This window comes from Gouania willdenowi, chromosome 15, assembly GCF_900634775.1.
Source record: "Gouania willdenowi chromosome 15, fGouWil2.1, whole genome shotgun sequence".
Classification (NCBI taxonomy): Eukaryota; Metazoa; Chordata; class Actinopteri; order Blenniiformes; family Gobiesocidae; genus Gouania; species Gouania willdenowi.
This window is the reverse complement of record NC_041058.1, coordinates 28193277-28217610: the sequence shown is the minus strand read 5'-3', so window position 1 is coordinate 28217610 and position 24334 is coordinate 28193277. Positions and strand designations below refer to the sequence as shown.

The window sequence follows — 24334 nt, the reverse complement described above, 5'->3', positions numbered from 1 at the left end:
TTTAATGTAGTTTTGTGCATTTCTGTATTTAGTTTTGTGTATATTTAGTCATTTTCATATTTTTGTTGTTGTTTGGTGTATTTTTAAGTAATATATGTTTTTTGGAGTCATTTTGTGTGCTTTTGGAGCCTTTTGTATATTTTTGTGCATTTCTGTTGTTGTTTTGTGTACTTCCTGTATAAATATTTAGTTTTTTGTTCTATGTCATTTGTGCATTTTTTTTGTGTAGTTTTTTGCATTTCTGTTGTCTTTTGTGTATTTTTTGTTTAAATATTTAGTTTTGTGTATTTTGAGTCATTTTCATATTTTTGTTGTTTGGTGTGTGTTTGGGGGTGGAAGGAGGGAATCCATTCTAAATTCATGCGCACCAGTCCATCCACGTGTACCTGCCTAACCTTTACTAAACGTATTCATTTTCAGTAGTTAGGTGTAGTGGCAGGTGTGACGTGAGAGAAGCTGCAGTAATCATCAGGTGACCTTCACTATGCAGCAACATGTAAACACTTAGATCTGACTCGTAACACTACACTCACGACCACCCAATGGACGGGTGTCGTGACACAGACTGTAACCGGACTAAATGGTGGTCCGTTATTCACTCAACACTCCCATACCTGCACGCATGTCACGTAGACGGTGATCGATAGTGAAGCCTGTGTGTGTGTGCGTGCGTGTTAGGGTGGCCATTTCCATAACACCAAAAAGGACACTTTTCAAAACTCAACAAAGCTCGGATAAAAAATAATATCAAAATAATCACATAGTATAACTTTGTTGTACTCACCAAAGATGTGATGGTCTACTTTTTATATTTCTGGCCTTTCCTGGCTGCTTCCAAGAGTTTTTTGTTTGAGAGAAATTTTCTGTACATGTCTGTGCACTCCAACGTGAAGTTGACACAAATTTGCAGTTCTGCCTTGACACTTTCCACATCGAGACGATTTCTCTCATTTCTCCATGCTGTGGTCATCATTGAAAAGACACGTTCTGTATGTGCATTGCTGCATGGAATGGAGAAGATGTTGGCGCTGACTTTCCTCAGGTTCACCAGTGGGACATCTGCTTTGGAAAACAGCTTCAGATACCGCTCCTCACTGTGGCAACCTTCCATTTCTGGGAGCTGAGAACAGCTTCCACCATGCAGTATTCCTCATAGAGTCCATCCACATCAATGTTTTTCAGTTTGCAGGCCTGAACTGCATCACTGTACTCTTCAAAAGACACAGCAGTTGTAAGGCTGAGCTTTGACATTTTGCTGTGAAAGCTGTTCTCAGAGAAGTCATACCTTTCACTCACATATTTATTTGCTCTTTCATAGAACTGAATAAAATCAGCCTCACATTTGTTTGTCAAATCAGGAGTTAGCTGTTTAAGTCTGCTGTTTACAGCAAAGCCAAAAAAATGGTCCTTCAGCTTCCTCTCAAGTTTCCCTTTAAGTTCAGTCATCACTTTAAAAACAGAAGTTATGCTGAATGATTTGGCCTCAAGTGCCTCAATGCAGTCTGAGAACACCTTCAGAATGTGACTGAGGAAGAGGAGGTACATCTCGGACACCAGTGCGGTCCTCTGCAAAGCACTTCCATATAATCTTCGGACATTCTTCATCACCCAGGCTCTGAAAATAGCTGGTCAGGGGCTTCCAGCACTTCAGCATTCGGTCGATAGATGGCAGCAGAGACAGCCACCTTGTGATGACGTGCGCTGTTCTACTGGCTGAGCTGCTAAAATGGCTATACACTTTTAACACAACATTTTCAATATCCAGATCCATGTTGCCAGCTGCATATCTTGTGGCATTGTGCAGAATGTGTGCTAAACAGTTTTCAGCAAGCACCTCGTTTTCAGCAAGTTTTAGCTTCTGATAAACACTGTTGTGTTTTTCATAGTTAACGCTGGCGTTGTCTGCTGTATATGCTGACATTTTTTGCAAATCCAGACCAGACAGATCAAGTTTTGCCTCTTAAGGGGAAGCATAATTGCATGTAGTGTTTTTTATTATTTATTGTTTGAGTTATTTTTGTTCAGGCACATTTACTTTTTCATTAGAGACCATGTGAGATGGGAGAAAAAAAAGATTATGTCAAAAGGAGGACAAATGGACGTCTGGCTTAAGGCTGCGCCGGAAGATGGACAGACCTTTTAAAAACCGGACGGTCCGTCTTAAAGCCGGACATATGGCCACCCTAGTGTGTGTGTGTGTTTGTGTGTGTGTGTGTGGACTCTCTACCTGGACTCTAAATCTCCTCCGTTGGTTCTCACACACGCGCCGCAAAAAAATGTGCAGCTTTCAGCACAGCAGCCATTGCCGTCAATAACTTCCGGGTGAGGTCTGTCCGGTCTAAATAGCGTACGATCAAACTGACATGAAAATAAACATTTCGAAATGTCATCACCAAATAAAGAACAGTAAAAAGTATGTTTCCTCAAAAGAGAAAAGTGAAGTCCACGGGAGCGAACTACCACACTACGGACGTGTGTCGTGACACAGAATGTAACCGGACTAAATGGTGGTCCGTTATACAACTTCCGGGTGAGGTCCGTCCGGACTAAATAGCGTTTGGTCAAACTAACATGAAAATAAACGTTTCAGAATGTCATCACCAAATAAAGAACAATAAAAAAGTATTTTTCCTCAAAAGACAAAAGTGAAGTCCACGGGAGCTCGTGCACGCACCGGAAGTGAGCTGTGCAGTGAAATAGATATAAATAGTGCGCTAGCGCCCTCTCACACCGGTCAAAAGTTGAATAGGTTTCATTTCAGGGCCGTCCAGAAGTGAAATAAAATCAAAATAAACATTTGGAAATGACAAAATTACTCCAAAATAACAGATGCACACACTTGGGGTATTTGGAAGTCGTCGACTAAGTTTCAGGTCAAACTCACACCACGTCGGGGAGATATTTGCTCCACACACACACACACACACGCACACAGACGTTCCTTGCTTTTATAGATAGACTAGTACAGTGCCCGTCGGAAGTATGTATTCATATAGTGGGAGCTTAAGTAGAGTTGTCAATTATGGCCATAATAACAACATACTCTGTAGTAGGGGTGGGCGATATGGGAAAAATATCATATCACGATTTTTTCTTTGTGAAATCACGATCACGATTTTATTACGATTTTTTTTTCATTCAAATAATTTAGACTATTTTAAAGTTATTTACCAATGAAACAAACCAAATCACCTACTTAAAATCATCGCCCTAAATGGTAAAAAGGAATAAAAGATCATGGTAATTATCATTTTTTTTTAATTGTATGTAAGCAATTCAAAAAACTGGTTCCTAATACAATGAACATCAAACAAAAAGGCTGACAAGTTATTTTAGTCACAGTTTTTTTTTTTACTTTGAGCGTTCAAGCGCTTAATAATCTGTAATGTCTGTAATTCTGACATGCTGACTAGCAAATGGTGTGACTTGGCAGAGAAAAAACCATTGGATGTTCTGTGTATGGACCACAGACATATGATGCAGAAACGGGATAGCAAGGGTTCAAATGTGAACTACAGACGGTTCTACGATCTCCGTGATTTGGGAGATCGTTGTCACGTTGTAATCTTTAATGATCTAGTATCGTCAGATCGCACACCTTACTCTGTAGCATTATAAATATTTTTTTTGCTCATTTTTATATATTTTTTCATTTGGTGTATTTTTCTGTAATGTATGTTTTTGGAGTCATTATGTGTATTTTTTGTATAATTATTGTTTTTGTTGCCATTGTGTGATTCTGGAGTCATTTTGTGTTTTTTTTTTTTATGTAGTTTTTTGATTTTCATATTTTTGTTGTCATGTGGTGTGTGTGTGTTTCGGGGGGGTGGGGGTAGATCCATTCTAAATGTATGTGCACCAGTCCATCCACGTGTACTTGCCTGATGTTTGAAGTGAGTGAAGCTGCAGTAATCATCAGGCGCGCTTCACTATGTAGCACCGTCTACATAACATGTAAACACTTAGATCTGTCTCAGAGTGTAACACAGTCACTACCACGCTATGGACGGGTGTCGCGACACAGACTGTAACCGGACTAAATGGTGGTCCGTTATACACTCACACGCCTGCACACATATCACGTAGACTGTGATCGATAGTGAAGCACACCTCATCGGCGTGTGTGTGACTCTCTACCTTGGTTCTCTCTCACACACACCGTTGACAAAGTTTCAGTTCGAACAGGCACCACGTCAGGGAGTTATTCGCTCCCTACACACACATGCATACACACCCAGAGACCTTTTTTGCTTTTATAGATAGATTTTCAAGGCAGAAATGTAAGCATGTCAACATGCTTGGGTGCTGGGCTGAGTCTTTCGGACTCTAAATGAGCTGAAAATAATGATACTAAACTTCATAGCTGCAGGTATTTGAAAATCTGAAAGTACGTACATTGGAATAATCCCAATCGTTCAAATTATGCAAAATTGTTTCCTGTAGATCTTTTAATGTGAATAAACTGTTCTTGGTCCAAATACTGAAATATCTGTCTTAACGTGAGGATTTGAACTACTGTTATTTGATTTAGCATAGTTACTTGCAAGAGTATTCACTGAAAATGCCCATCGAAATGGGGCCAAAACCGTCAAAGAATGTTCAATTATTAGGTTCATTGTACTTAAGTAAAAGTTCATGCAGTGGGAGTCAGTGACGTGCCGTGACCGCTAGGGCTGGGTAGGCACGTTGCAAATCGAGACCACCAATGACAATTTCATATGTTTCTGCTGTCAAGTGTTGATTCAATTCAAATCAATTTTATTTGTATGAAGCAATTTCCAACAAAGTCATCTCAATGCGCTTATCAAAATATAAAATTTATAATAAGAAAGAAAAAACCCAATAAGATCCACATGAACAAGTGTTTAGCCATCTAACAAAATCAACATCATAAACACCATTAAAGAAACATAAACAATTATTTAATATAGCCTCCATACTCTCCAACAAGATATATCTCATGACACGACAGCACATCTGTTGTTTGTGTTGGAAACACAGAAATACAGAAAAAATGACAACTTAGAACAGCCTCAGTGAGGAGCATCCACAAAGCCAATCCTTCGTTTTGTACCATTCACTGTGAAAAGTATGAAACATTTTCTGACCTTACCTTTGATGAAGGTCTGGTAGCTCAGGTGTTGGTCTCCATCTTTCAAAAGCTGTCCTTTTTCCTCAAAACAAAGTTTCTCTATCATCTCTAGCGCTGTCACTCGCCCACTAGTTAAAGAACGTAGCAGCAGCAGTCACGTGTCATCTATTCACTAATGTGTTGTGGACTTACGTATAGCATTTAGCATAGCGCAGTTACGTGCAAAGGCAGAGCTCTACGCTGCCTTTACACGTAAATTGATGTCACATTGGGGACCTGACTGCGCATGCGGAAACACGTAAACTCACGCAATGAGAACGGAGGCAGAAGAGCAACGTGCCTTTGGGAGGGGGCGTGGCCTCCCTCTGCCTTACAGTGGAGCGAAAAAAAAAAAAGACTGCAGCTGTTCCAGGAAACAGCGCTGTTTAGTAATTTGGGCTATGAAACGCACAAAATGCGGACACTTTCAAACTTATAGGTACTGGAGGCTATTGGAAATGGAAAAATAAATAATTTATAATTAAAAAAAAAAAAATTATAATTAAATAATCTGAATGTCAATTCACCCTTGGGTAGGCACTGCCTACCTTGCCTACCCTGACGCCACGTCACTGGTGGGAGTTGAGAACACAGTAAAGCATGCAAGGAGGCAGATTCACGTGACAAATGGTCCAACTGCAATATTCTGATGGTGATGTTGCAGAAATACTTATTTCTTGGATTTTTCTTGTTCTAACTGAATGAAGATATTGGTTGCTCTATAAAGAGAAATAATGATTTGTTGAAAAGGCCAATCATCCTAACTGTTTTAATTGTACCTCCTAAGGCGTTCCTCCCCTCAAAGACTTTTTAATAAACACTAGCAGAAGAAGAAAATTAGTTTTGAAATTATTTTTATAATTAGGAGTAGTCCATATTTCCAGATATTTCAAATACTCTCTACTTACTTTAACTCACTCAGTGTCATTTACAAGATAATTTGTCATTTCAATTCCGAATGCTCAGTGCCATTGACAAGAAAACTCGTCAATGGCAACTGACCAACTGGTGCCCTGAAGGTGGCAGCAGTGCACCTTTAGATGTGAGATTAGCCACCGATGCTACCATTAGCTAAGGAGGGAGAAGTAGGAATGAGTAAGATTATGGCGCTATGAAGTAATATTGTGAAGTATCAAGCAGCTCACAGCACCACATACTAACACAGAACATGTGTGGACCTGAGTCCTGCGATCGTGAGATAAAACCATCAACTAACTGGGCTAAACGGGTCATCTCTGCGTGTTGGGAGGTTGAGGAAGTTACGTCTGTATGATTGACGAGGGGAGAGCTGATACAAAATACAGTAAGCAAAACATTAAACTGTGAGCCAAATAGCAAATACTAATTTTTTTGCCATCTAAAACCTTGTCTGTTTTTTTTTTTTTAAAGAACGAAACCAATGTTCAGATGTTATAGTTTTCAATAAAGCAAAAAAAAAAATTTCTTCCAAGCCAAAGGAAAAAGGCTGATTTCTTTTTGCGATTTGTGTAAATCAAATGCTGATTACGGAAGAAGTAAACAAGCTACAAACAAATTTTCTTTATTTGATGAAAATAAACATTAATCTTTCAGGATCAGATTTCAGATTGTTATTGTACAAACTATTCTGTGGGTCTTTAAAATTAGTCAAAATGCTCTAAAAGGGCTGGCACTGAGGTGGGTGGAACTTCTGAAAATAGCTGGCACTGAATGAGTTAATTGGAAAAGGGCTTAGTCCATTTTGCTCTGCTGTCGGGCTGATGGCCATAAGTTCCATATTTTTCACATTTTTTTGTAGGGTAGGGGTCAAACTTTGCCTGGGTGTTGACCTTCCTGAAGTCCAGGCTGAAGCGCAGGCCCCCATCCTTCTTCTGGACCAGAATGATGGGACTGCTCCACTCACAAGTCAACATAGATGTTAAGCTGTCGGCAATAGCTGAACTGTGCTCACTCCCTATAGTGTGAGTGTCACGGATCACTCCGTGACAATACCTATCAGTAATGGTTTCATCTGCTCACTTATCTCACTCTCTATTTAGTGCCTAATGACCCCTTTAACCCTGTCTGTACAATTTCCCCACTTAGACATAGAGACTCAGATAGTGTCAGTTGGGTAGACACTGGATTGGTACAGCTTCTGCATTAATTAAATTTTCAGCTGACATTAATATTGTAATGCCAGTATCAACTAGCCAGTGTTGGGGGTAATGTGTTACAGTAATAATATAACTTTTTTGGGTGACAAAGTAAAGTAACTTACTACGCTTAAAATATTGGTACAAAACTACTTTCCTAATCTGTTGGAACGTGCTTTTCGGCTTCACCCCTATTTTCCCGCGTATTGTCTGTTCTCATGGCAGAGTGGTTATCCCTTTTAGAATAACTTAACTGACTCAGCCAATGGACATCAGCATTAACGGAATGTTTAAAATTGAGCTTCAGAAGTAGTTGGCAGAGTGGATGCACTGAGGCACACACAGGTTTACAAATATGGGACGGTAACAGATGTGCTTCTGTAAGGAGCACAGAAGCAGCTGCAGCCTTATTTGTTACAGTAAAAACAGACCATAAAAAAAATATAAACTTAGATGGACTGAAATACAGACATGGGGCAGTGAGGACGTGGAAACTCATCAAACTCATCAGTTGAATTTACCTGAATTGGAAACAGAGTATCAAGCCCGCCTACCTTCACATTCTCTTTAACTGTGTTGTTTGATTGACATTGACATTAGAGAATAGAGTGATTTTTACTAACAGAATTTCACCAGATATCAATCCATAAACACTATGCACATTCCGGGTGGTGTTTGTCTATATACCTAAACGGTAAATTAAGAAATGGAAAAGTTATAAGTAGTGAAGTTACTCTTCACTTTACAGAAGTAACAAGTAATGAATTACTTTTTTTGAGTAACTACCCCAACATTGCGACTAGCTCTGTTTCCCAAAGCTGTTGAGCTGTAGGCTTTACAATTTGCTATCTTATAATTTAGATTTGCTAACTAAACTGCACCATATTGTTCTTTTGTTCCAGGCAATAGTTGACCACTTTGAAGAAAAGATTTGTCCAGTCACTGAACGACTCAAAGTCTTCTACTGCACTCCTGCTCCACCCAGGTGGGAGCTTCAGGTATCAATCATTACTTTTCACAAACTTTATTATTATCATTTTTTTATTATTACCTTTTAATAGTTCGGTAGGGTTGACTTACCTCGTTTTTGATAACAGTTTTTCACACTGTCACTTGCTCCTCTTGTGACACATTGATAACAGCGCAACGGGCCGGGAGACTTTCAAAATAAAAGTCCCCGACCCGCCCGTGTCAGTTATCCATCCTCGCGCCGCGAGAGAAGAATGGTGTCCCAGGTGTGTGGGAGCATGTATGCTCCCTCGTCCCTTAAAGGGCCCATGTTAAGCTAAATCAACTTTTCTATGCTTTAAACATCATAAAGGTGCTATTGGGATTCATACACATGCCCAAAGATTCCCTCAATCTTTTGTCACCGTGCGGGGAGGAGGAAGTCAGTGTCCCGTCTATATACACGTCCCCCCATGAATATGCATAAGTAGGCCGCAAATCAGCCTGTTTGTGTAGAGTTGCTCAGAAAGTGCATTTTCAGAGGCTAAAACTCTGGAAAACAGGTGAGTTTGGGAAAACAAACCTCAAATACTATGTTTTTGGGGTTCTTAGAACAAATAGAGATGGGTGAAAAATAGCATGACATGGCCGCCTGAATCCACTTTTTGAATTATGGCTCTCAGATGAAAGAACTTTCTTCTTTCCTCAGTTCATGACATGTTTATTTATTCTGCATTTGTCTGTTATGGCTGAGTTTTTTGGTGTACTCACACTAGCAACCAGGGCCGTTCCTAATCAGCTCTGTGCATGTGTGAAACCATACAGCGTGCCAGACTGGCATGGTGGGCCGTGCATGGACACACACAACTTGACTCTACCCGCGCGCAAAATGTGATGACGTTGTTACTGCGCGACACTTTATGGCACATAAACATCTGCATTCCGTAATTATATATATATATATATATACACACACATGAACGGCATCACAGGAAACCATGTCTGTTTGTATAATCCAGCCGTGAAAAGAGCACGTGTCTGAGTAAATCTTGAAGTATAGTTACCCTACGCAACAGAAGATGTGAAATTAACTGCATGTAACGTCAACAACAAACCCAGAGTTGCTTAATGGTGACGTAATGCCATACATGTGTCATAAATTAACATAATGACGAGTTTGTCTGTGGGAACCGAGTTGAGCTGGTGACCACGTCCGTTCTACCATGCCAGAGGAGGGACAGGTAGGGGGGGATTCCTGCTGTGAGCTTGGAACGGCCCGAGCTGGCAGTATGAGTACACCCTTAGTTTTCTAGTTCTGCTGTCTGTTTTTGTATCCTGGTGTCCAAGTGTTTTTACTACAGAAAGTTTGTGAGCTGTGGGGTGTTCTGATTGTCCAAAGGAGGAACTGGTGTGTGGTCTTTCTATAGACTTTTGATACTGCCGCTTTCTTTATGGCGTATGTTCATGTCCAAAAGATATGGTCCTGTTTGTTTCCTCCTAATGTGTGAACTGTATGTTGCTGGTTCTGTCTATTTTAATCAGGTGATCGGTGAGCTCTTATGTGTTTCTAGTTTTTGTTATTTCCAGTATGTCTTCCACGTATTGCTTCCAGATTGTAGGTTTGTATTGCGGTGGTGCGGTCTGAATTGCTTTTGTTTCTAAGTCCTCCATGAAAAAGCTGCTTGTAATTGTAGATAGTGGATCTGCCTTTGCGAAACCTCACTTCTGTCTGTATATTACTGTTTTTGTACTGGAAATAGGTTAATTTGGCAGCTAATTGCAGGGTGCGAAAGAGAGCTCCGGTTGCATGTAAATACAGACAACCAGGATCCACCGCTGCTGTATTTACATGCAACCGGAACTGCTCTTCTCTTCTTTATGGCATCTACAAAACAGCAGAGTTGGAACTTTCACCCCCTGCGGTCACAGATGTCTTCGAGTCACGGATTTTGTTTATCAAATTTCGGTAAACAAGAGGTTTACATCGACTTTTTTAACTTTTACTGGTTTTTAGAGCAACCCAAAGCAGCACAAGTTGTCATTTTGACTGAAAAAGCTGCTAAATGATCCTGAATGCTTCACCTCCTATACAACTCAATGGACTGAAAAAGGCAATTTGCATCATCAATAACATCATTTCAACATGGCGGCGCACAGACACAAAAATGTTCAAGTAGTCCCATTTTAAAAAGTTAATAAAACAAATATGGTGCAAAATAATGCGTTTTGTTAGGCATAGATTTTCAAATAAGGACATTTCAAAGGTTTTAGGCCACATTTGTAAAAACAGTGGAGGATCCTTTTAAGTACCTAGGCCAGTAATTGTGAGTTCTTCCAATGGCATTCTGTTTTTCAAAGCGTGGGCTGATGATCTCGGCCAGACCTTTTGAGAAAAAGATAAAAGAAACATTTAAGTCATTATGATAAAAGAACTAACTGACAACACAAAAGATCTTCCTTTTAATTGTTCATTGTAAAGGTTTCTCTTTATTGGTACTTAGTGCAAGTAAACTAAATTATTATTTTTTGACTACCAGTAAAGAAACAAATCTCTGCAGTCACACAAAAAAGTGGCCTTATGCCGGGACACTAATTTGTCCTCATGAGATAATCCCCGATCACTTATTTATTTATTCATTGTATATAATGGCATTGCGTCTTATTTTATCTAGACGGGGGAAATGAGACTTGAATGTAATTTTAAACACACCTCAACACTACCCCCCAGAGGGGACGACGACTGCCCTCTACCCTCTGGAGCTAATGCACCACATACACATATATCCACGAGGGTTGGTATACCATCGCATACCGGTATGATGGGCTGGTTGGGGCCCTTTGAGGGGCCAGACTTTGACAAAAGCTAAGGCTCATCGTCGTGGGGACGTAGATGGAGAATTATCCGGCACGCTCTGTGGGGCTCTGCCAGCACACTTGTCATCAGACTGGCAATGTGATGTTACAGCACAACTGTAACATCACATTATACTCACCTTAAAACTGTCTACTCTTCCCCACCACTTCCATTGTCCTACCCTGACTCCCTCTTCCCTGTCCCCTTCTCCCCCACATAGGTGTAAGACTGCCCTCGCTTTTTATATTTTCCCTTTAATAAAGTGTTTCTTACCCTTCCTTAGGGAGAGCTGATGATGGTCACAATTATGCAATACAATAAATTCATTTATTTAATTGCAATAATAAAACATACATTGCTGTCGCGAAAAAAGTGCACTACATAGTGTTGACCTCCAACAGCACGTGTAGACAATGTGGGAAAAAAAACAATAAACAGGACTTTCCATTCTAATAAGCTAACTCATCACAATTTATCGTTACATTGAAAATGAATCAAACCTGCGCCATGGAAGCACATGTTCATATTGATATATTCATATTGTTAGAATTATCACTGTCTGAGCTGAGTGTTGACCTTCAACAGCATGTGCAGACAAGGTAAAAAAAATACAAAATGAGATGTGAATGTAAGTGAAAATGGTAAGAATAACAACTAAGAAAAGAGAGAAGAAAGCCGGAGTGTTAGGAAAACTGTTTGATGATTTCAAGACAGCCCAAAAAATGCAAACTGGAGAATAGGTTCCCACAAGATTAGTGTATATAGGTTCAACTCAATTCAGCTGATGCTATTTTTAATATATTACAGGCATTCATTTTACATTGGCACACTTTAGAAATGAGTACAAAGTAGAGAAAACCTTAACTGTGGAAACATTGGGAATCGTTCAAGAGATTTAAAGCTGCAATATGTGTTTTTTTTTTTTTTGCATCATTTTTTTTTTTTTGCATCATTTGGTCAAAAATCCATCAGCATTTTTGAGCATATTGTAAAACAAAGTGTTCTGAGTCGACAGTGAATCTTTTCTTCTTTTCCTTGCCCTGTAAATAACATTTATAACTCCAGGAGCGTGATGTTGGATGTCAGCCAATCAGAGATCTTTCTACAAACACGTGTGCTCCATGAGCTCTTTTGATCGTTACTATTGGCTGCTCGACTTAAGTCAGGCTCATTCACGTACCCTTTGTAGTAAAGGTGCAATGGCAGACATTCCAGCAGAAGTCCCCATCACAGTGTTAGGAACAGCAGTTACATGGCAAATGAAAAGGCAGACCGATGTGGAGATGCAACAGTTTAAAAGCACAAACATACTCAGGAGGAACGGACCGCTTTACGTTTCTTTACTGAGGAGCTTCTATTGATCCCTGGGGGCCTGGAAATGGGTTGAAGCAAAGGTGTCACTACACTATTAGCCTTTTTGTTACAATGGTCCTCCCAAGGGGAAACACCCCACTAGAGCTGCACGGTTTTGCGATTTTGATTCGATTTACAATTTTTAAAAATATTTCATACATTTAAATGCATAAGCATTTTATTTATTTTTTTCCAAATTCTGTTTTCCACATCTTTTATTTTTTAATTCCGTTTTTAAGAAATATTAATCAATTTTTTCAAAAAATATTAGTTTTTAACAGAAAGGAAACAAAATACTAATAATTGAAAGAAAAAAAAAAACCCATAATTAAACAAAAATGTTTGTAAAAAATAAAGTAAAATACAATTAAAAGGAAGACACAAGTTGTACTGAGGAAACAAAATAAATACTAATAAAAAAGAAAACTTTATTTAAACAAAAGTGTATGTCAAAAATAAAAATGTAATTTAAAATAATGAGTAAGATACAATTAAAAGGTAGATATAAGTTGTACTGACATAGATTATTCTGACTGCTCCTTTTTAATTATTCTTGTCATAAAAAGATGTAAGAGAGCAGCATTGTCACTAAGTTCCCCCTCAGGGATCAATGGTTTACTGAATCTGATCAGGTTTAATGATTAAGTTTTGATCAACTTAATTTGAATTAATCTAATTTAAATGAGCCTGACATCATTCCAGACCGTAATGATTAAATAAAAATATATGTGCTGGCTGGGTGCACCGGGGCGGGGGCGTCACGGGGGTGGATCCGTGGTCTGGGTGTCCGGGGGCGTGCTCTCCTGTCATCTGCCCGGGGACCGGCCGCGGCGCGTGTTGGCGCTGCGCAGCCTTGGGCGGGGCGGGGCTGGTGGCCTGGGGCCCGCTGTCGTCCGGGGTGTGCTGGCGTCGGGGGGGTGTCTCGCGCCGGTGCGTGGGTCGTCGGGGATCGCCTCCGGGGGGGCTCTACTGGCGCCGTTGGTGTGGGATGGCGGTACCGCGCTGGGGGTGCTTCGGTACTCGGGCTTGCCGGTCCGTGGCTGGCGGGGTGGCCCTGCTTGGCGGTAGATGGTGTCCTCTTTCGTCGGGGGGGCCGGGGCCGCCTCCCGGTGGAGAGTGTTATATCGTGGCGCCGGGTGGGCCTGTGCTGGCCCTGGTGCGGGCACGGGCCTCCCCCCTGCTCGGCCGCCCTCCTTGGCGGCGGGGGGGCGTCGCTCTGGGCCGGCGTGCGGCAGGGGTCGCCCCCTGGAGCACCGGGGGATGGGGTTGGTGCCTGGCTGCGCCCGGGGGTGGGGGGTGCCGCCGTGCTCCGCGGGGCCGTCGCGGTCTGGGGGGGTGCCGTGGGGGGGGTCTCCGGCCTTGCTGCTCCGGGGCCCGCAGTGCCGCTTGCCCGTCTGCACCATCTACCCTCTCGCGTGGCCCGCCATGCGGACGGGCCCGGCTCACACCAGACAGGCCTCCTACATGTACACTTCACCTCACTCCCAGCTGGTCTGGCTCATTCACAGAATGCACCACACAGCCATACCCAACCCTTGGGGGGCTGGATGGTGGGACTGGGGGTGGAGGGGGCCGCCACCTGTGTCACTATGTAGTGGCGTGGGGGCGGCACTCCCACCTCTAGTTACCATACTAATCCCTCCAATTTTAATCGCACCTCAACATGCCACCCCCCGGAGGGTGTACTCACCTACACCCTCCGGCCTATTACACCACATACACATATATCCACAGAGGCAGGATGGGGAGCACCGCTCCCCTCCTTCTCCCTTCTTTTAATTACACCCCATACATTCACTAAACACACACATTCACACAGGGGATAGGGAAGTGCCTCTCCATTGGGGAATGGAGAGGCACCATAACAGGGTGGTGGGTTGGTTCACATATTTGGGCCTCTCCGGTGGGGGCCTGGCTCCTCTGTTGGTGGCCGGGCCACTGCTTAGAGTAAAAATACATCAGGATGGTGCGGTCGGGCGTGGCAGTGGGTCTCGGGGGGGCTTTGCTGGGGTCTCTCCTTGCGGGGTCTTTCCGGGCGGTGTCGGCCTGGTGGGGCGCGGGGGTGCTTCCTCCCCTTGGGTGTGGCTGGGTGCTTGTTTCGTCTCCTGGTGGCCTTGGGGGCAGGCCCCGCGGTGTGCGGTCCCGGGGCGGCCTGCCTCGCCGGTTTGGGGGGTGGGTGTGCTGGGGGTGTGCTGGTGTCCTCGCCGGGGTTGGGGCGGGGTTGCTTGGCGCCTCGGAGTGATGCTGTTTACTGGGGGGCGGCGCTAGCTGTTCCGGTGGTGGAGGTTGCTGTCGGCCGCCTGGTGGGTCTGTCCTGCCGTTTGCGGACTGGTGGGTGGGTCCGGGGCATCTTTGGCTGGGGGCTGCTGTCCCGCACTTGATGTGTGCCATTGGGGCAACCGGCGACCCCCGCGGTGGGGGTCGCCGGTTGCTCACGGGCCGGTGGGGGGCGCTGTTCCGTGGCTGGAGCTGTCCGGGGGGCGGCGGGCCCTGGGCTGCTGGCCTTGGGCTGTCCGGGGCTGTGCGGTCCTGCTTGGCCGTGGCTGGGTCCTGGGCGGGGGTGGGGGGGTGCGTCCCGGGAGGCTTGGCCCGGGGGCTTGCCCTTGGGGGGTCCTGGTCCCGGGGGGTGCTCCTGGGGCCCGGGGTGCTTCGCCTGCTGGCCGGGCCGGTCCTGGCGGGGGTCTTTCGGGGCGGGTGGCGCGTGCCTCGCCCTTGCGTACCTACTGGTACGGCCCCTGCTTGGGCAGTGCCCCGTGAGGTAGGGTGTCGGGGGCCGGAATAGGGGGCCACATCCCGGCGGGGCGGTCTGGCTTGGCCCTTGGGGGGGGCCCTGGCTTTAAAAAAAAAAAAAAACTGAAGCTCGTGGCGCGGGCGGCATCAGCGAAGGGTGATCTGGGGCGCCATGGGGGGCTAGGTTGGGGTGCCCCTGGTGCCTTATGCGGCTTGGGGTGTGGTCGTCCTCCCTGGGCGGGCTGCTCCTGGTGCTGCATCCGTTCCGGGTCCTTCAGGCCTGGGGTCGGGCCCCTGCTGGCTCTGGGCTCGCCGGCGGGTGCCCGCTGGCTGCCTGTTCGGCGCGGCTCTGGTCGTCTGCTGGGCGTGGGCTTCGGCTCCTCCGCTGGGGCCTCGGGCAGGGAGTTCTCTGGGCCCTCCCCTCGGGGGGTTGGGCGCGGGGGTGGGGGGGCCGATGGGGTGGGGGGTCTGGGGGTTGGGGGTGGGATCGGTGGCGTGGTGCGCTGGGTCCTTGGCTCCTTGGGGCTTTCTCGGGTGTGTATGGGGGGGGCGATGGCTGCCTCTCGGCTTGGGATCTTGGGGGCGTTCGGGGGGCTGCTTGGCCGTGGGGTGGTCGCCGGGGGCCCTTAGGCTGCCTGCTCTTGCTGCTGGCCTGACTGCTTCTTCGGGCCCGGGGGCGGCTCTTGGGTTTTGCAGTGGCGGTTCTTGGAAATACATTTGTCATGGATGCACTGGCCTTGGGCTGTGGGATAACACTCATACTGGGCTCAACCTTAGACACGTTGTTCCCAAATACCTGTTTTATGGAATTTCCACTCACCTCTTCCTCTGTTCACAGCCACCACCATTATTCCTAAACCGCACACTGGTCACCAAACTGGCTTGACAACACAACAATAAGCACAATATACACAACCACAATTTCACATCGCATCACTTAAAACCTAACAACTATTCCCCACCCATTCTATATCCTATCTTGTATCCCTCTTCCCTGTTAACTTCCCCACCCTCCTCCAACCCCTCACCTTGGTGTAACACTGCCCTCTCTCTTTTACATCCTCCCTTTAATAAAGTATTTCTTACCCTTCCCTAGGGAGGGCTGGTGATGGTCACAATTATGCAATGAAATAAATAAATTTATTTCATTGCAATAATAAAATATACATTGCTGTTAAAAGATTGCACTTCTTGTAGTGTTAACCTTCGACAGCATGTGCAGACAAGGTAGAAAAAAAAATAAAATAAATTAAAAAAAATAAAAATATATGTGCAAGACACATCACGTGTAAGAAGTGTTTTTTCCACCACTAGGGGCTAGAATATCAGAAGTTTAGTCATTAATCTACAATGTTTAAGACTCTTCAATCCCTGGTATCGGTGGTCTAGTCCATAACAATAAAACAACTTTATCCACAGATCTTCTGTAGCTCTGATGAGTTGTTTAAACGCTTTGAACCAGGGGCGGAGCTACAGGGGGGGCTGGGAGGGCAGCACGCCCCCGGACATGAGGTAGGACTCAGGGAGCTGGTCTTTACCACGGCTCAGGAAGCTGGAGAAGGTGGGCCCTCATGACTTGTGTTTAACATTATCCGTCATGCAGATTTATACAGGGGTTATATAGACCCATTTTGTGTGACGTGTGCATACTAAATTAGGTGCATGCGCTTGGTTCAAAACAACTGGAGAACTGCATTTTACTAGAATCGGCACGTGATTGAAACACTTTTGTTTTTTGTATTAAAACAACACAATGCCATCGTGTTGCGTTGTTGATTGCACAAATAGGAGTACCATAAATCCAGGACTTAAATTTTACAACATACCGGCTGGTGGACACCCTTTTCAGAAGTTTAGACGAGATTTATGGTTGCGAGCTATCAAACAGAGGCTGACAGCTGATGTATCTCACACACACACACACACACACACACACACACACACACACACACACACACACACACACACGAAGAGAGAGAGCACTGACACTTTCCGGATAAAGTCAAAATCAGATGGTTTATGATATATGAAATAAACAGCATAAAGTTGCCAAATAACCACGTTTGTTTGTTCAGAAGCGATCTGTTCAACGTAATTGCTGCTGAGGCGATGGTGCGAGGGATTGGATGTAGTGCTAGCTCAGTCTGGATCCAGTAGAAAGTGACCATTAAAAGCTGTAAAAGGACTGATATGCAGACGTGGGACAGTCAGTAAGAGACTTAATGTAGAGATCGAAACTCATCCATTGAAACTGATCAGAATACGCAGAAATACACGTAAACCTTCGATAACAGGAGTACAGCAGCCCGCCTACCTACCTGTTCATAACACAATACGGTTTTTCTATCAGATATGTATAAATGTCTGGTCATTGAACAGGAGCGTACATCGGATGACCACTCGTTTTTGGGGATGCTGCATGGGTCCTGCTTCACCTGTGCTTAAAGTGAGTTTCCCTTAATAAGCGGCCACGTCCTTAGGTGACAAGCTTTCTACATACTACAAACTATTTACAAGCCTGAACAGCGGTTCATTCGTTGCCATTTTTCAAGCAAATATGTAAACAACATGGTTTGAGTATGCGTGCTCAAGTCAGTCACGTGTCTCATGTTTGTCCACATTGAAATAAGTTTATAGGTTGCCCTGCTCATTCTCCAAGTTAAACTAATTAAAAACCAGTTGAGGAGCACAGTGGGACAGGAGTGACTGAGTGGACTTGCCATGTTGTCCATAGAGAATGAGAGAGCAAGAAAAATGGACAAACAGAGCATCGTGGACGAGTTACCGGAGCGCAAGGCTCGTCGTATGCCCTTAAAAAGCGGTTTTGGCAATTCTGATTGGTGAACATATATATCACTCAAATGATGGAGACGGAAGAAAAAACCTCCAGCATCTGAAGTTACATTATCGTAATAGTGAAAACCCTAATATCAATGCGATTAAGGGTAATCATCTCTTTTTTTCTCTGCTGCACTCACACTACCATCAGGCCTGCTGACATATACAGCCAACGCAGCCATGTTGGGTCATGACCAGGTCCACCCCTTTCAACCAGCCCATCTCGGCCAGGCCGGCTGTGTCAGTTAGGGTTAAGGGACATGCTCAACATCCCACAGTGGAATTCGAACCAGTAAGCTTCTGATTACAAGCCCTCTTCCTTAACCACTAGACCACCACCGCCCAATCAATCAATCAATCAATCTTTTATTTGTATAGCGCCAAATCATAACCAATGGTATCTCAAGACACTTTACAGTAGAGCAGTCTTAAGGACGGACTCTTCATTTTATGGATACACACATATGCATATATACGTATATACACATACATATGTATCCCACACCCAACATGAATTCATCATGGCGGCAAGGAAAACCTTCTGTTAAGCAGCAGGAACCTTGTGTGGATCCCATTCCTATGATGAACAGCCATCCACGTTATGCTGTGTTGGGTGTGTGCAGAGGAAAGGGTGGAGACAGAGCCGCTGAGACTCTGTAACTCCACACTAAGGATCCCACGGACCTGCAAGACAAAAGCCAGAAGGAGTACAGGAGCAAACACACAAGGGAAGAAGCAGACATAGAGGGAGTGTTCGAGAGAGGAATGGGACCCTCTCCGGTCCCTCTCTAACCTAAATGACCTCTCTTAACGCCCTCCCCAACCTCTCTCCAACCGAGCATGCCAGACCCCCCCGGCAGTCTATGCCTATTGCATCTTAACTATGAGCTATGAGCTGGTTCCTAACTAAAAGCTTTACCAAAGAGGAATGTTTTGAGCCTAACCTTAAAGGTAGAGAGGGTGTCTGCCCCCCGAACCGTGGTTGGTAGATGGTTCCAGAGAAGTGGGGCCTGATAACTGAAAGCTCTTCCTCCTATACTACTTCTAGAGACAAATGGAACAACGAGTAGGCCAACATTTTGAGAGCGTAGTGTTCTGGGGGGATTGTATGGCACTACAAGCTCCTTGAGATAGACTGGTGTCTGTCCATTTAGGGCTTTATAAGTGAGAAGAAGAATCTTGAATTCTATTCTATATTTTATGGGAAGCCAATGCAGAGAGGCTAATACAGGAGTAATGTGATCTCTTCTCCTAGTTTTAGTCAGTACACGTGCTGCAGCATTTTGAACCAGCTGAAGTGTCTTAAGCGACTTGCTCGGGCAGCCTGCTAAAAGAGAATTACAATAATCCAGTCTAGAGGTAACAAAAGCATGGACTAGCTTTTCGGCGTCGCCCTGAGACAGGATAGATCTGATTTTAGCAATGTTACAGAGATGAAAGAAGGCAGTTCTTGAAATTTGTTTTATGTGAGAGTTGAAGGATAAATGCTGATCAAATAGAACCCCAAGGTTTCTAACAGTTGTGCTTCGTGCCAGAGTAATGCCATCTAGGGCAGTTAGGCTAGCATAGGTTTCTCTAAGGTGTCGTGGGCCCAGTACAATGACCTCAGTCTTGTCTGAGTTAAGAAGAGGTCCGTCCGGGCCCTAATGCCCTAATGTCCTTTAGAGAGGCCTCAAGTTTAGAAAGCTGGTTTGTCTCACCTGGCTTCATTGATACATACAGTTGGGTATCATCAGCATAGCAGTGAAAGTTAACAGAGTATTTTCTCATAACATTACCAAGGGGGAGCATATACAGTAGATGCAGAAGAGGATTTGACCTAGCACAGAGCCCTGAGGAACCCCGTAGCTTACTTTAGTGTACACAGAAGACTTATTATTCACGTGTACAAACTGGTACCTATCAGATAGGTAGGACTTAAACCAGTTTAGGGCAGTCCCTGTGATTCCAAGTAATTCCTCTAATCTCTCTAGTAGAATATAGTGATCTATAGTGTCAAAAGCTGCACTAAGATCTAATAAAACCAGCACTGAGAGTCGTCCTTCATCTGAAGCCCAGAGTAGATCATTAGTTACTTTAACTAAAGCAGTCTCTGTGCTGTGTTGAGCTCTAAAACCTGACTGGAAGTCCTCGAACAGGCTGTTGTTTTGAAGGAAGTCACAGAGCTGAGCCGCCACAACTTTCTCAAGAATCTTTGAAATAAAAGGAAGATTAGATATAGGCCTGTAGTTTGCTAAAGTGCTGGAATCAAGAGTAGGTTTTTTGAGAAGGGGTTTGATTACAGCTACTTTAAAGGACTGTGGCACATAGCCTATTGATAGGGATATATTTATTGTCTCCAACAAAGATGGGCAGACCAGGGGAACAACTTCTTTAAACAGCTTAGTTGGGATCGGATCTGAAAGGCAGGTCGATGGTTTGGAGGATGAAATAATAGTTAAGTTCCTGAAGTCCTATATGTGTGAAACAGTTTAGGTTAGGTCTATTTACATTTAATGGTACAGCAGGCCCAGGTGAAGGCAGGGAGTGGCTAATTTTATCTCTAATCTTGTGAATTTTATCCTTAAAAAATGTCATAAAGTCCTCACAGCTGAGGGCTAGAGGAATCATGGGCTCAATAGAGCTCTGACTTTGTGTTAGCCTGGCTACAGTGCTGAAAAGGTACCTCGGATTATTTTTATTTTCTTCAATTAGTGAGGAGTAGTATGTAGATCGACTATGTCGTAAGGCTGTCATGTATTTACTATGGCTTTCTTGCCAGAGTATTCGTGACTCCTCTGTTTTATTGGAGCGCCACATTCTCTCTAATTTACGGGTTGTTTGTTTGAGTGTGTGAGTTTCAGAGCTAAACCACGGAGCTTTCCTCTGACGTTTAATAATTTTTTCCCTCAATGGGGCAATTGAGTCCAAGGTGGATTTTAGTAGACTAGCAGAGCTATCGACAAGCAGATCCAGTTGAGAGGGGTTATAATTAATATCATAGTTATTTATTGGATGGTGCACTGAGTTTAAGGCAGCAGGAATGGCCTCTTTAAATTTAGCCACAGCACTATTGGACAGATTTCTACTCGTAACTATTTTATTGCACAGTGCGAGATCCTCTAGGATAATGTTAAAAGATATTAAAAAGTGATCTGATAGCAGAGGATTTTCAGGGTAGACTTTTAGTTCATTAATATTAAGGCCATATGTTAGAACAAGATCAAGAGTATGATTTAAATGATGAGTAGCTTCATTAATAGTTTGAAAAAAGCCAACTGAGTCTATTAGGGACATAAAGGCTGAGCTCAGGCTATCACTATCTTTGTCAACATGGATATTAAAATCTCCTACTATCAGTATTTTATCAGAACTGAGGCCTAAGTTTGATATAAACTCAGAGAATTCTGATAGAAATTCAGAATAAGGGCCTGGAGGACGGTAAATTATCGCAAATAAGACTGGCTGGCAGGTTTTTGATTCGGTATGAGATAAATTTAGAACCAGGCTTTCAAAGGAAGTGTAATTGGCCTTTGGTTTAGGATAGATTAGGAGAGAGGAATGATAAATAGCTGCTACACCACCTCTACGGCCTATGTCTCGTGGCATATGAGTATTTAGATGACTGGGAGGAGTGGCTTCATTTAAACTAACATATTCATCTTGATACAGCCATGTTTCAGTTAAACAGAATAAATCAAAGTTATTTTCTGAGATAAGGTCATTTACTAGTAGAGATTTGGATCTCAGTGATCTAATATTTAATAGAGCACATCTAATGGTTTTATGTTTTGGTGTTTCTAGATTTGAGATTTTAATTTTTTCAGATTTTTATAATTTATAGCTCTTTTATTTGATTTCATGTTAAAATCATTGTCGAATTTGGGTCGGGGGACAGACACCGTCTCTATAAAATAATATTCATCACCATCACAACAGTTGTCATGGCGATGAACACAGCTATCATTATAGCAATGGGAGGGAAACTGTCCTAAGGCAAGCGCAGAGGGGCGTGGAGGACTCCCCCTCTGTAACATGGTCTCATTCATGAGATGTCATAACAGTGACTGTGCCATGTTTTCTGATAGTAGAGATGCCAACTAAACTACCAATGAATATGAACCATTTGGCTGGGATCCTTAAGATGTTCTCATTTTAGTTTAGAAATGCTGTTTCTTTATTTATATTGTAATTAATTATTTGTGACGTTGCAGTAAACATGTACACACTCTGAAAGCGTCTCTGTCTTGTTGTCCTTTTTTGCACAGAAACAGCTGGCCAGTCTGCTGACTGACCTTGGCTGCATCAGTTCTGCTCTGCTCATGTATGAGAAGTTGGAGCTCTGGGAGGATGCAATCACCTGTTATGAGAGACTTGGCCAGCATGGAAAGGTAATTTCCACAAAACAAGTGTTGAAAATTATGTCAAGCACAATCAGTTTATTTGATAGCTTTTTGGGAGTTTTTTTTTTGCAATTACATTACTACGTGAGGCGTAGATTAAAACTTAATCCAAATCAAATTTCAAGTGCATATCATGTTTCACCTTCCCGGGGCACTCGACTTATTCCAGTTTCAGAAGCGCCTCAGATGAAATGCACTAAGTCTACAAGAGAATACGCGTAGTGACCCCTAAGGTTAGATTTGACTGGGAATGCCCACATTTCAGGGCTACTCTGCCCAGAGTGTGTGTCCATGAAGAGTGTTCAGTGACCCATTTGAGATACCATTGGTTATGATTTGGCGCTATACAAATAAAAGATTGATTGATTGATTGATTGATTTAAGTGTAGGAGGAGAATCCCCCCCAGACCAAATCTGCGCAGCAGCTAGGGTGGCCATATGTCCGGCTTTAAGACGGACCGTCCGGTTTTTAAAAGGTCTGTCCGTCTTCCGGCGCAGCCTTAAGCCAGACGTCCATTTGTCCTCCTTTTGACATAATCTTTTTTTTTCTCCCATCTCATATGGTCTGTAATGAAAAAGTAAATGTGCCTGAACAAAAATAACTCAAACAATAAATAATAAAAAACACTACATGCAATTATGCTTCCCCTTAAGAGGCATTTGTGGCAGTTTATTGGATGAAATTGGCGTAAAATAAATATAGGACATTTGATTGGTTAACAGTGCTGAACGTAATCAAATTAGCCATGTCAGCGTTAGCCAGACAACGTGAAGCCACCCTGTCCACCTGCAGTCTGCAAAAATGCCTAAAAGAAAAACTACATTTAATCCTGAATGGACAAAGGAATATGGATTCATCTCCAAAAGTAGGAAGGATGACTGCCATGCATATTGTACGCTGTGTCATTGTGATGTGGACGTAAGCAGCAAAGGTAAAGGTGCCCTCGATCGACATGCTAGCACAGACAAGCACAAGAGCAACAATCAAAGCACAGGCACCTCTTCACTTTTTTCCTTTTTCTGTGAAGCCACATCTCCCCAGGATGAGAAAATATCTGCTGCAGAACTTTGTAAAGTTTATCACGCCGTCAAGCATCACCAGTCATACAGGAGTGTAGACTGTGGAATAAAAGTTGACCAGGAGATCTACAACAACTCAACAATAGCAAAAGGAGAAACCTGTGGGAAAACTAAAGCTAAAGCTTTATGTGAAAATGTCCTAGCACCCTACTCCATCCATGCGCATGTGGACTACATAAAAGAAAACGAACTGCACTATTCTCTGGCGACTGATGCCTCAAACAAAGGTACGACCAAGTGTTTCCCTATTGTCTTAAGATATTTTCACTTTGTGGAGGGCTGCAGCATGCGCTGCTCGATTTTTAGCGACAGCAACGAGACATCGGAAGCTATAACAAATCAGCTGCTGGCAAAACTTGAGCTGTCTGGTCTGGATTTGCAAAAAATGTCAACATATACAGAAGACAACGCCAGCGTTAACTATGGAAAACACAACAGTGTTTATCAGAAGCTAAAACTTGCTCAAAACGAGGTGCTTGCTGCAAACTGTTTAGCACACATTCTGCACAATGCCACAAGATATGCAGCTGGCAACATGGATCTGGATATTGAAAATGTTGTGTTAAAAGTGTATAGCCATTTTAGCATCTCAGCCAGTAGAACAGCGCAGCTGAGGGAGTTTTGTGAGTTTGTGGAGGTGGATGAGTGCAACCTGCTGCGGCACGTCATCACAAGGTGGCTGTCTCTGCTGCCATCTATCGACCGAATGCTGAAGTGCTGGAAGCCCCTGACCAGCTATTTTCAGAGCCTGGGTGATGAAGAATGTCCGAAGATTTTATGGAAGTGCTTTGCAGAGGACCGCACTGGTGTCCGAGATGTACCTCCTCTTCCTCAGTCACATTCTGAAGGTGTTCTCAGACTGCATTGAGGCACTTGAGGCCAAATCATTCAGCATAACTTCTGT

General features: G+C 43.6%; 1 protein-coding gene across 2 annotated transcripts in view; it reads left to right on the top strand.

Moving 5' to 3' along the window:
* Positions 1-24334, top strand: part of ttc27 (tetratricopeptide repeat domain 27) — a 172427-nt gene that overhangs the window by 109446 nt on the left and 38647 nt on the right. Inside the window, exons 11-12 of one of the 2 annotated variants that reach the window (XM_028467679.1) lie at positions 8148-8243; positions 22216-22338. In XM_028467679.1, coding sequence (XP_028323480.1) covers positions 8148-8243; positions 22216-22338 — 219 coding nt within the window. The remainder of the gene's footprint in view (positions 1-8147; positions 8244-22215; positions 22339-24334) is intronic. The other variant, XM_028467681.1, reaches the window with a different exon arrangement.